A 12,976-nucleotide genomic window follows, 5' to 3' on the forward strand; every position below is an offset into this window, starting at 1 on the left:
CAGTGTTTCACAAGCAAGCCCAGTCACTTTAGCCAGACAGGCTGCAGATGACACAGGCTATACAGGCATACATTTATTTGTCTTTGTCCAGGTTCTCACTTGGGGGTGGATAAATGAATGAACTTTTTTTACCCCACAAATATTTTATTTATGTGTGCACACAAGAACTGGAGTGCAGGGGGGTGAGAGGATTCACTAGAGACAAAGTGGGGCGCACAATATCCAGATCTACTGACATACACTGCTGAGGGGAGCAGTGGGCGAGACAGGAGAGTTCTGTAGCGCCATGTGGGTCAGCTCCCTGGCCAGGGATGGAACTTACACCACAGTGGCTGGCGACAGCTTGATAGCACTGTGCCTCCAGGGAGGCCTGAATATGTGAGTGGAGGTCAGGGTTTGGAGGACAAGGGGAAGGATTACCTTTTTCCTCTAAACCGTCTGTTTTTTGACATTTTCCTCTCTCTGCCTGTGCCTTTCCCTTCATGCTGCCCCTGGGTGAAATGGCTGCCGCCAGTAACCCCCGGACCGCCCCCTTGGTCATTATGGAGAGAGCTTGGTGGTGACAGAACGCTAACTTCTTGTGACCTTCACTTTGTGTGGCTCTGTCTTCTGTCTTCTTTATGCAAAGGGGCCTCCGGAGGAAAGTTTTTCACTCCTTGTCTGCTCACTCTTCTTGCCAGCTGCAGTGTTTCCATGAAATGCTAGCAACTAGATTGAGAGGCTGGACTTTGGGGGGGTCTCGCTCCTGCTGCTTTGTCCCAAACGGTGTAAGTGCTGACTCTGACTTAGAATTGGGGTGCCCTTGCTTCCATTCTTCAGGCAGAGGTGGAAGGAAGATACCATATGAAATTTTGATTTTAACCAAATCATCTCTTTTTAGAGACTTTTCTGTGGAAAGTGGGGTCTGGTGTCTTACTGCAAACGCTGCTTTATCGCGTTGGCTTTTGGGGCTTGACTTTAGGTCAAACAAAGGGGGAGCAATACAGCCAATGTTCACTTTACCTCGCCCTGACCATTCATTCATTGCGGAACACACAAGAAATCTCAACTATGGATAAACACCATTGGACTTGAGTAGAAGGAACCCTCGACTTAGAGCTTGAGCCTTTTTTCCCCCTGATGAGGTGATGTTCCAGCTGCTTTTGTGGTGCATCTGTTTCTTTTCCCACTTACCACCCACAGTCCATTTGTGGCAGAGTGACAACATAGGCCGCCTGATCGTATAGCCACTTCTCCGGGTGAGGCTGGGGACAGGAGAGGGATTGAGTTGCATGTGGCTGGCTCGGTTGATATTGAACGATGCCCCGGCTGATGCCTGATGTCTGCAGAGGCTCTTCTTTGGACTCTGATCAATGGCGTGCTGGACACTGAGGACAGCAAATGGTCATTTTTCTCTCCTGTCTTTAAAATGAAGTATGCCCTCTCTGAAGGGCAATCCATCTATGCTGGCTTCGGCTTTAAATGTAAACGACAGCGCGTTCCTTACTCCGAAGGCAGACACAAGCTTGTCCCATTGATGGCCAAGATGCTTTGTGGAAGGAAGTGGCTTCTTGTTACACGTTCACAAATCAGCCAGCATTATACCCGCGCTGAAGCTTGATGGGCGGACTCCTGTAACGCGGCGTGTGCATCACTTAAATGGCCGGGAGCTCCTGGGGCTGGAAACGCGTGCCCTGTCTGTGCAGAGGTCAGCTGGTGAGTGTACATTGCTCTCTTTGCTCGGAAAAGTGACACTGATTTTGTTGACCATTCAAAGAGAAGTCCTGGGAAAGTTTGAACCACACGAATAGATAAGAAAGAATGATTTCAGAAAATCATTCTCTGAACAGCTTGCTGTGGTATGAGGCGCCTTTATCTCTGCCTGGGAATATCTGATCTACCTGGTGTTCCGAAATGGGATTCTGTGCTTCCCTCCATCTATGGGGGCAGTCTGATTTCTGATTGGGGAAAAGGCAAAAGGAAATCAACACACTGCAGAGGGACTCGTAACTAAAAATATTCAGGTTTGATGTCGGAGGTTTCCTGTGCTGTGATTTGAGGACTAGGGCTGGCGGTGGGGCTTTATGGGGGCTGGCTTAAGAGCACGGAGCCTCAGCCCTCCCCCCGTCCCCCGCTCGGTCCAGGCTGCTGGGACACATCAACGCCTTCTAGTATCTGCCACTGTAAAATCGTGGTGACTTGGTTTCTGTGTGCTACAACCAAAGTTGTTGTGAGGAAATGTAAGCAAAGTAGCATGATTATTATTTTTCTAGAACTGGCAATGAGGGGGCTTTGTGAAACGCTCCTGGCAGTCCAGCTAACATCTGATGCATGGCCCTTATTCCTGAGATAAAGTGACAAAAAGAGCTGTTCTGTGCTTTTGGAAGAAAAACGGAGGGCATCTCAAGGGTTAGACTTTTCACCTCCCGCTTTTGACAAGTGATAAAAAGTGTAAAAATGTGTCTTTCTCCTGGCCTTAGAAAACAACGTAATTAAAGGGCTCCTGTCGGGTTTCCCAAGCAGATCTGCGTATTGAACTTATTAGAGGCCCATAAAACACGGGTCTCTGCCACAAGGCGAGTCCTTACCTTCCCCTTGTACTTGGGACTCTTCACCTCCCCTCGGGCGGTCTGCAGAGAGGCAGAGCTCAGCCACACTCAGGGAAGCCTCCCTTGTAATGTGGGAAGGGCATCCCCTCATCCGGGCTGAGTTGTGAATATTTTTGAAGTATTTAGGGAAAAAGAGGATGCCAGGTGGCACCGAGAACACTCCGCGCTCTGCCCCGCCGCTCTCCTGAGCCACCATCGTTCCTGATGATGGGTTTGTACCCAGGTGGGGACAGCCTGGCAAGTGTGTTACCTCAGGGCAGGCGATGGTGCTGCTGGTTGAAGAGCTACAGGAACTTCCGCCCCCAGATCCACAAAGTGTCTTTCCAGGAAGCCAGGGCGTCTGTGTGTGTTCCTGAGTGCACTTGTGCTAAGTTTCCAGAGGATGGGGTTCGTCGTGCAGCTCATTTTTTAAGAAGATGAATTCTCAGCCAGTCAAGTCAGAGAGGGTTGTGCTCCCCATACGTAAGTCCGTTGTGCTGACTGGTCACTGAAACACGAGCCCTCCGGTGCCAGTAAGTGCTGGCCCAGGTCATGGCCATGATTCTCACTGTTCACTGACTTTGGAACCAAATTAGTTGCTGGGTTCTCAGTGCTCCGTGGAGTGTATTGCATTTGCTGTGAGATAGTTGATTCATCTTATTGCTTTTGACTTAGTTTAGTTAAAAAAGGGAAAAATGGTTCACTATGTTAGAATAATCTTTGACATGTAGAAGCCAACTACAGTATAGAAAATGAGTGTTTTTCTCCTACAAGAGGGTAAGTCTGACTATTTCATGCACTGCAATCTACACTGCTCATTTCTCCAGGCAGCTGAGTCATCAGGGTTAGGATCCCAAAGTAGATCTTTTTGTAAGAGGATGCATTTTTTTTTATGACTATTGATTACATTTTTGTTTTCTTACATGGTTATTCATTTTTGGACAGTCCTTGGGTTCCCCGCTCAGGTGTAGTTCCTGTAGGTCTCCCACTACTACAGCATTCTTAAACATCACCATACTCCCTTCTGCTCTTTCTTTCCCTCTTTTGACCCTTCTTCCTTCCCACCCCCTACTGTGTGCCTCTGATCTATAGTTTGCCTATAAATATTGTCCTTTTATTAGCCATTTGTTGGGCTTCTCTATATTCCTCCTGTAAGAGAAACCATTTGATAGTAAGAGAACACTTTTGATAGTTTTCTTTTACCTTCTGACTTATTTCACTGAATACAATCCCTTCTAGCTCCATCCATGTTGCTGCAAATGGCATGAGTTAGTCATTTTGATGGCTGAATAGTATTCCACTGTGTGCGCATGCCACCTCTTGATCCATTCATCTGTTTTTAGGCATTTGGCTTGTTAGCACTAAGCTATTGTAAACAGTGCTGCAATGAACACAGGAATGCAGGTTTCCTGTTGAATTAATGTTCTTATGTCGTCGGGTAGATTCCTAGGAGTCAAATCGCTGGGTCATATGGTAGCTCTGTTTTTAGTAATTTGAGCTTTCCATAGTGGTTGGGCCAGTTTGCACTCCCAGCAGCCAGTGGAAGAGGGTTCAGTTTTCTCTACTTCCATAAGTGGACACTTTTAATGTTACTTTTACTTTTTTCCTTAATAATAGGGTATATGTTGAATCAGTTTATATTTAAATGTCAGTGATTATAGTAGTTATCAAAACTTTCTAAAATAAGGCAGTGTAGAAGAAGGCTTTCTCTAATCTGCCTAACACTGAGTTATAACTCAGTTTTCAGGATCCAAGGATCACTAAGAAATGCATGCCATCCTGTTGGGCCTTGATAAAACTGCAGTACGTTTCTAAAAATGCGGCGTCCTAGCCTGTCAGAGTTAACGGGTTGTATTCTTTGCCTTCCCTCTCTGCCTCTCCCATCCAGAGATAGGAATCCTCCTTTAAGCCACTACTTGACTTTAATTTAGTATTAACACAAGCTGTCAGTAATTAACGAGAGTCCCTGTACCCCTCCAATAACAGAGTGCTTTGGGCTGCTGCCTGCTTCCTCTCTCCCTGTTCCTCATCTCTGCCCTCCTCTCTCCTCTCAGAAGCCCTCCTTTTCTCCCCCCTAACCTGGCTGTGCTCTCTGACAGCTCTTTCCCATCCCCTGCTCCCTGCGGCTCCTAACGCAGCCTCACGTGGGTCTGTAACTGACAGCGAGGCTGGGCTACTCCCAGCCCTTGCCGACTCAGCCCTGCATGACCGGGGCCGCGGCAGGTCACTCCAACTGAGCTGGTCTTTGGCACCCCCTCGAACAGCAGCATTGATTCTTTTTCTTCTTCTTCTTCTTCTTTTTTTTTTTCCTTTTTTAAATGAGCCTTACCGAAGGGGAGGGTTGAAAGATTTAAAAGGCAGGAATTCTTGTCATGTGCTCCAGCTCAGCTGCCGTAGCAACGGCGGCAGCGGCAAGTCATTTAGCGAGACTGCACCATTTTCTTCTCACCCTGCATAGAGGTGTGGTTGGCAGCGGCAATAAACTCCCCGAGCTGCTCCACAGAGGTGGCCTCTTCCTGGCTCCAGTCAGAAGGCACAGACTGTCTGGAGGAGTCCCCAAAGACCGTGCCAACTGGTGAAGTGTGTCTCAGGGAGGCTTTTTCCACTTGGAGGATGCTTGTCAGCACTTGCGGCCACCCGACTGCTGAAGAGCGCCAAGTCTAGTGCTCAGCCCTCCCCCGGGACCGGTTCCGAGCGTGGTGCACACCTATGCCTCTGTGTGTGCGCAGGTGTGCACGCCGGGGCTGGACCTGGGACCTCGGGACATCGTAGTGAGTGATGGGTGGTGCAGAGGCCGGAGCAGGATTATGACCTAGACCGGGGGCGGAGTGGATCCTTCTGTGAGTGCTCTGGCTGCCAGCCGCTGCCTGGCGGGGCACACACCACGTCTCCATCCAGCCCGAGTCACCTGGATTTCTGGGGAGTGGAAACAGGCTCACGGCCACTGCTTCTGCTGGTTTTCCCCTGCAAAATGGCTCACGCTGCTGCTTCTATTAAAAAAGTTCGAGAGGCCGAATTGGATGAAAAGGAAAAAAACCTTGAGAGAGAGAGGAAAAAACAACGGAAAATCCCCAGGGAACGCATGGAACGGAAAAGAAAGGTATGAGAAGGATCCCCTCGGTCCCTCGCGGCTGCGTCTCTGTGTACAGCCGGAGGCTTGAGCACTGGCAACTTCATCCTCCCTTCCCTCCATCATTCCCCTGCACCATTTCCAAGCTCTGCCTGCAGCCTCGAGCTCGTGCCTGAATTTGCTGCATTGGGAGGAGATGCTTCAGCTCGGCACATTTCCTTTGCTTCAAGCAAGCAGAGCAGAAAATGCCTCCACTTCATTTTCCTCTGTTTTTCTCAGTTGTCATTATTCAGAGGCCGTGGCAGGTGTTTTATTCCTCCAGGTGGCTCTGAACACTTGGTATAGGAGAAGGAAGGGCTGATTTATCCTGGGAGGGTGAAAGTCTTCTCTGTCTACTGGATCCTTAGCCCTGTGCCTTGTCACTGCTTCTGTGCTGGTTAGGAAGAAACCATAGGTTTTATTCCCCCCCCCCCACCAGCTCCCCTCTGATGGTGAACACTGTTCACTGTGAAAATGCACTCAAGATAAAGTGTGATGATCTGTCTTTGCGTTGTGAACTCTTCATTTTAATTTTATGGTTTCAGCCTTTAATCTTAGGATTTTCTGTTCCAACCCTAGCAAGTCTATGAAAAAGATTGAGGTTAACCAATGGCAGGGAATAGTAAATGTGGCCTTAATAGTAAGCTATAGAATCGTTAACACTCTTTCCTTAGGTCCTTTAAAAGGGAAATAATCGTACTACTCAGTGGAACCGAAAGAGTCATTTAGCTGCTGCTGTGATTCTATAGGGGCGGGGGGAGATCTCTGTCAGCGCTTTAATGAACAAATTAGGTCACTGAAGATGATCTTTTCAGAAGATGATAGATGGAATTTGCAGTAGCAGAGCATAAAAATAGTGGTTTGTACACAAGCTGTCGTGAAACATAGCTGCGGGATTAGGGGTGCAGTGGGGATTCACATGCTCAGTACTCCAAATGCTCAGTGCCTCCTCCTCTTTCATAATAGATGCGTTTACTTTCCACTTGGGGGATATTAGCTTCGCCTTCTTTTTGATACGACACTTGAGGACCTACATTGAGTTGAGATCTTACTGCAGAGGGATTCATGACATTTTTCTTTTATACTTATTTCTCCACTTCTTGGGTCAAATGACTGTTAATAGGCAACCCAAATAATTAAATAGGTGATATTATCTATAGTGGGGGTTTAATACTGTCTGCCTCACCTTTAAAAGGTTTTGTTTCTAGGGTGCATGCCTTTGTTATAATGTCAAAAGTATTGCTGGCCATTTTTGTGGAAGTTGATGTCTTTATTGACAGTTACTGCATTTCTGAGAATGGAACAGAATAGCATGAAGCAACTTCTTGTGATTCTGACTGTATCGATGCATAGATATATCTATAGGTATCATCTCTAAAGCATACTGGATTATTTCTTGACCAGCTCTGCTGGTTCAACATCCATTTGTGACCTACTAACTTGGCCTCGCTGGAGGGCGTGCCGGTCATACCCTGCGCTAGAGGACCATACCTACACTTGAAAAGCTCCTGGTCTTGCCCTGGGTTATGTCTGTATTTACCCCGGTGTTTTTTCTTTTGTTTTCTACATCTTAATAAAATTGAAAAACTACTTCGCTAAAATGGAAACACGGAAGTAGTTGCTGAGAATCTCAGATGCTTGGATGCTGCATTGCTTTAGCTAGAAGTCAGCATGGTAGAGAAGATTATTGGTTAATAATGTGGTCATATGACAGGATCATCTGATCTTCACTTCCAGTCAGTATCATTAAGCTAGAAGAGGAAACGGGACTAACCACACAGCTAGTGTAGATTCTTGTTCTTGCCGCGCCCCCCTCCCCCCCCCACACCTAGCAGGACTCCTCCCTTGTCTACTGCAGATGTATGCAGACTCACTTAGGTATTTACAAGGCACAACAAATCCTCACGGAGACAGTGGCTGGGTTTTGTAGCTGATCAGATTATGTTCTAGGCACCCCCTGCTTCATGAAGACATGAAAAAGGCTGGTTGCCTATATGTGGAGGTGGAACAGCATGTCCAGGAGGAAATCTAAAACATATTGGGCTTTGGGCTTTGTTTGCTGATGCCATTTTATAACATAAGTGGATACAGCAGCTACAAAGGTGATGAATATGTAATTCTCACAGCCATTTGTTGTGTCTTGCAAATGAACTCTTTTTATCCACAACATTGATATGAGAGCTGCCCCAGTGCGAATAAGAGGCAACTGTGGAACTTGGGAAAAAATCAGCTATTTTGAAGAGATATTTACTGATAAGCAGAATTATTGATTGTTAAAATGAATCAGTCAGGTGACCTCATATTTGGGACTTTATTTTAATATGCATTTGCAAACTTGCTGGTAATTAAGTTACTCTGCATTATTATCATTATTATTTTGTACTGTCTAAAATGTTTTAAATAACTGTTAATTATTTATAAACTGGAAACACATTGTATGCTTGAACCTTCTACCAAATTGTCAGGGACATTTTTTTTTTTTTTTAGATGGCTGTACCTCTATACCAGGGGACCTAGTTTGAATCTCATAAATGTGACTTACTTCAGAGTAACATGTTAGTCTTCTTTGGGCTATAGTCTGGATGGCTAATATTTTAATATAGTATCTACCAGTTTTATGTTCTGTGTCTGTGGATATGCTGGTAATATACAGTATATCTGTATTGTGGACTGGTAGACTTCAGAAGAACTAAGCTTTAAGCAAAGAGATCAACATTAAGGTTATTTGAAATAAGCTGATATAGCATTTATTTGCTTAAAATAATACTTCTATATTCTAGAATTTTATAGGGATAAAAGGATGTTTCTGTTGTGATTCTTAGTTTATATTGGTTTATCTCCTTTATGTCCAGATATCTAGGTTCTACGTTAGAATCTAAACATTTTGGACTTGAGAAGTTTTCCAAAATGAATGACTAAGTTCCTTATCAACTTTGTCACAACTTTGTATGGATTTAGTTCTGGAAAGTGATTTTATATACACTATGCTTTCTGTAACCACAGGTTATTTTCCAACTATAATTTTAATTTGGAAAAATAATTTTCAGAAAGTCAGTAAAGAAACAAAACACGGTCTCACTGGTAGCACAAGGTAGTTCAGTCTCATCACTATCACAGTTCAGGGAACTGACCCACATGGTGCAGCAAACCTCTCCTGTCTTCTCTGACTGCTCCCCTCAGCAGTGTATTTCACTAGATCCACCTGTTCTGCTCCCCACTCTGTCTCTGGTGAATCCTGTCACTCCTTGCACCTCTGGCCTACACTCCAGTTCTTGTGTGCATAAATTACTAAAACTAAATCTTATAAAAACATGTTGAAAGTAAACCATATATTTCAATGATCTTCATTTAAATTTATGAATATCACCTTTTTAAATGTATAAGTACTGGATATGGGCCAGAGGTGGAAGAGGGACGTGCAGAGAGGATTCACCAGAGACAGAACAGGGAGCAGAACAGGCAGACCGACTGAAATACACTGCCGAGGGGAGCAGTGGGCAAGGCAGGAGAAGTCTGTGGATCACCTCCGGTGCTGGGGATCAAATTCAGTCCCTAGTGTTATCAGTGATGGACTTAACCCCTAGGCCACCAGGGAGGCCCCTGAACTATTTCCAAATAAAGATATCCTCTCTACTGTGTAGTGCATACTATACTTAAGAAAACCTGCCTCCCATTGTAATTAATACTATTAAAAATGTCAAGGTTCATAGTTCTTGTGAAAATTTTGTGTTTATTGAGCAACAATGTGGTCCTTATAGCACTTTGCACATTGTCTCAAATAATCCACAAGACAGCCCTATAATAGGTATTATTCTCTCCATTTTACAAATAAGAAAATTGGAGTTTAAATAGGGAACTTGTTTAACTATTTGCAGGTAGTATATAGCAAAGTTAAACTTTGAACCTGAGGTAACTCTGGCAAAAGGAGATGGTGTGATTTCTTGGTGGTCGTGGACCTGAATAGGAGGCACACATGTCAGTTCATCTTCAGTGCTTTCATTTCTTCACCACCAACATACTGACTTACAGGTGAAGCAAATGTAGTTACTGTGAGACTCAGGTAAATCACATATTAGAGGAAACTATGTAAGTTTGAGTGGTCTTTCTCTTGTTAATGTATCAAAATATTTCATCAGTTCTTTTTAAATCAACTATTTGAAACCAGATTTTACTCTTTAAAAATTGCTTTCAGTGATAGGCTATGCTGTATCATCATTCTTTTTGATTTTATCAGCACCTCAGAATGTACTTACACATTTACCTTCGTTAAATTGACACAGGAAGGTAACTTTACATGGGATTGGATTAAGAAAAGGAAGGAAATGTTCTCCTAAGTCCTATTCATTGAAATTCATAGGAAAGGGTTTTAATCAGTTCTTTGCTTTATTTATTATTATTATTTTTAATCTATGAAATTTTATCTTGGAGGAAACAAGACTATTTCTAAGACAACTCTTGGGGGGCTCCCCTTATCCATTCCCTTGTCCACATGTTAGTACTTGATGTATGAGGGTACTTAGCATATATAACAGTGACTGTATCACCGAGTAGTGAGGGGACATGGAAGAATGAAGACTCTTGAAAGTGGTTGCATTTAGTACCCTATTTATTAATGGAAGGATGTTTTGCTTGCATGTTTGGAGAGGTCTTTGTTCTTATTTTGAGTTGTGTTAGGGTTATAAAGAAACATAAACTGTCATGGCCAGCTGTGCCTGCATCCCCTGGGGACCTGTAGTGAATCCTGTGATGTCGCAGGAGAGGACAGGCCAGTCATCCCCCTGCCCTGGCGATGTGATTTAGGGGCTCAACAGGGTGACTCCAGAGGGAAGCCCAGCTCCGAGAACAGCATCACGCAGCCAAGAGCCCTGGGCATAAATTTCTGGGCACCCAACCAAGTGCAGTAGGATTCAAAATACAAATCACAGCAGAATAATGTGATCCTGTAGACCCTAGTACATTCTAGAACTCTTCAAACATGGAAAATTCCAATAATATCCTCAGGGTGTACAGCAAATGGTCTTTAAGTAGCTTCCTATAGTCCCTTTGTCAGAGCTGCCAGTACTTGTAGAAACCACACCAGTGCAGGTAAATTGGTGATGCCTTTATATGGGATTCTCCTATATGTCTAAAGTTAACATGTACCTGGAAATTTTTATTAAAGATTTATTTATTTATACATAAAGAACTGGGGAACAGGCCAGAGGTGCAGGGGCGGTGAGAGGATTCACCAGAGACAGAATGGGGAGCAGAACAGGCAGATGACAAAGTACACTGCTGAGGGGAGCAGCGGGTGGGTCAGGAGAGGTCTGCCGCGCCGTGTGGTCACTTCCAGGGCAGGCGGGGATCGAACTCAAGCTGAAATGGCTTTAGCTTCTTAAGCTGTGCTTTAACCCACTGTGCCACCAGGGAGGGCCTGGAAAATTTTAAGGTTTGTTGATTTGCCTTCCCATTTGAATCTGAATCAATATGTTTAGCCTCTATTTATGTGTGAAGACATCTATAGTAAATTACAATTGTTTTCAAACCCATTTCTTTGTCTTAAATTTCCTTCTGTCCTTTCTTGGCTAGAATAATTGTCTTTATATAAGTAACTTGCACTATTAATGGCACTCTTCACTGGCATCGTAAGTCTGAGTTTTTATAGTTTTTAATTATAAAGAACCTCTTTCAGCCATTGAGTGGGTGACTAACTACTAGTTCAGGGTTACAGCTGTCAAATTTGTGGAATCATGGCAAGAATAGTCCCAATTACATGGTTCAAGATAAGTTTTTAAGAAGACTGTTAAAAGATAAAATCTTAGTTTTTAAAAGCTCCTCTAAGTGAGTTTATTTTGGGGAATCTAAAGTCTTTAAACGCACCTCAACATAATATTGTTCCCATTTTTTGCTTTATTAGTCTGAATTCAAATGTCTTTAAAAAGCAGAATTAATTCTTTGGTGGCCTTATTAAACTTTGAATATTTTTTATTCTGTTCATCTCTTACATAAAAATCCTATCAGTTGTACCCTTTGATACTGAAAGTATTTTATAAAAGTATTGTGAATTCAGTGAAAATACAAAAAAAGTTACGATTTTACTCATTTCTACTCTGCCTAATGATCATTTTGTTTACTTGTTTCTGTTTTGCCACCCCTTTTATTTGCATGACTGAAAATAATTTCATCTTTACAAAGAATACTTCATTTTGTTCTCAGCTTCAAGGACTCTGTATATAAAGATGAATATAGAAAAGGCACTTGACAAATTTTCTAAGTCTACATTCATTTCTAGTGGAATTTGGAACTATTTGAATTTGACTCTTCTGCTCCAAGAATGACTTGTGATTTTAAATGTATATCGTGGAAGTTGTCATCAAAATCACGTTGCTCCATCCCATTCATAATAAATCAAAGTCCTTGGGGTGACCTAAAGCTCCCTCTGTATTTCTTCCAGAAGCGGAAGCCACTTCCTAAGGAATAAATAGTTTTGTCTTCTCTCCACTTAATTCTCAGCCACATCTTGGAATTTGGAACAGTAGTCAATCGTTTCTAATGACCAGCCTAAGTCTGCATTGCCATTGAGAAAAATTTTCCATGTGTAGGTAGGAGACACCCTGGCAACCTTGAAAGTTCAGTGAGACTAATTGGTCTGTATAATAACCAATTAATTCTGAATCTGGAGTAGGAAGTGATTGCTTAAGAGAAGTTACAAGGCTTCTCCATCTGCAGTTTGACCACCTCTGACTTCCTGGAATAAACTTTAGGAGTGAGGCTTTTGTGCTTCAAAACTCAAACAGGTTGAGGATATTCAAGTTAAGATTGTAAGGAAAAGCCACTAAATTCAGATTTTAAAATCTTGTGTTCACCAGATTGTGCTGTTTTGAGTAAACTCAAGTAAATGTCCTAGGGATTTAATTGGTAACTTAGCAGCAGACCTCAATCCTTTAGAGATGGCAGCACACTGTAACTTCTAACACAACTTTTTGTTTTTTTGTACTTGACTTGGGTAGATTTTCTACATCTTTTCAAAATGACATAAAAGGGTGGGAATGTAGATGAGAAGACGAAATGAGAGCTTATTAATGAATTGTCTCCCCGAATTCAGATAACCCCTCTTAATATATCTTTTTCTTTTTCTTTTTTTTAAAGATTTATTTATTTATTTGTGCATACAGAACTGGGGTACAGGCCAGAGGCTCAGGGGCGGTGAGAGGCTTCACCAGAGAGTGGGGAGCAGCACAGGCAGATCGACAAAGTACATTGCTGAGGGGAGCAGCGGGCGGGTCAGGAGAGGTCTGCCACGCCATGTGGTCTCCTCCGG

General features: G+C 43.4%; 1 protein-coding gene across 25 annotated transcripts in view; it reads left to right on the forward strand.

Moving 5' to 3' along the window:
• ANK2 (ankyrin 2, neuronal) overlaps window positions 1-12,976 on the forward strand; it is a 493,620-nt gene that overhangs the window by 277,565 nt on the left and 203,079 nt on the right. For 11 of the 25 annotated variants that reach the window (XM_012727787.1, XM_012727794.1, XM_012727796.1 and 8 more), the window contains exon 1: window positions 5,290-5,667. The exons of 3 other annotated variants lie outside the window; for them this stretch is intronic. In XM_012727787.1, coding sequence (XP_012583241.1) covers window positions 5,539-5,667 — 129 coding nt within the window. In that variant the 5' untranslated portion in view covers window positions 5,290-5,538. Of the gene's footprint in view, window positions 1-5,288; window positions 5,668-12,976 lie in introns of those variants that run through there. 11 more of the 25 variants (XM_012727809.1, XM_012727807.1, XM_012727808.1 and 8 more) reach the window with 4 other exon arrangements.

The sequence above is a fragment of the Condylura cristata genome, unplaced genomic scaffold, assembly GCF_000260355.1.
Source record: "Condylura cristata isolate star-nosed mole 26May11 unplaced genomic scaffold, ConCri1.0 scaffold00021, whole genome shotgun sequence".
NCBI classification, from domain to species: domain Eukaryota; kingdom Metazoa; phylum Chordata; class Mammalia; order Eulipotyphla; family Talpidae; genus Condylura; species Condylura cristata.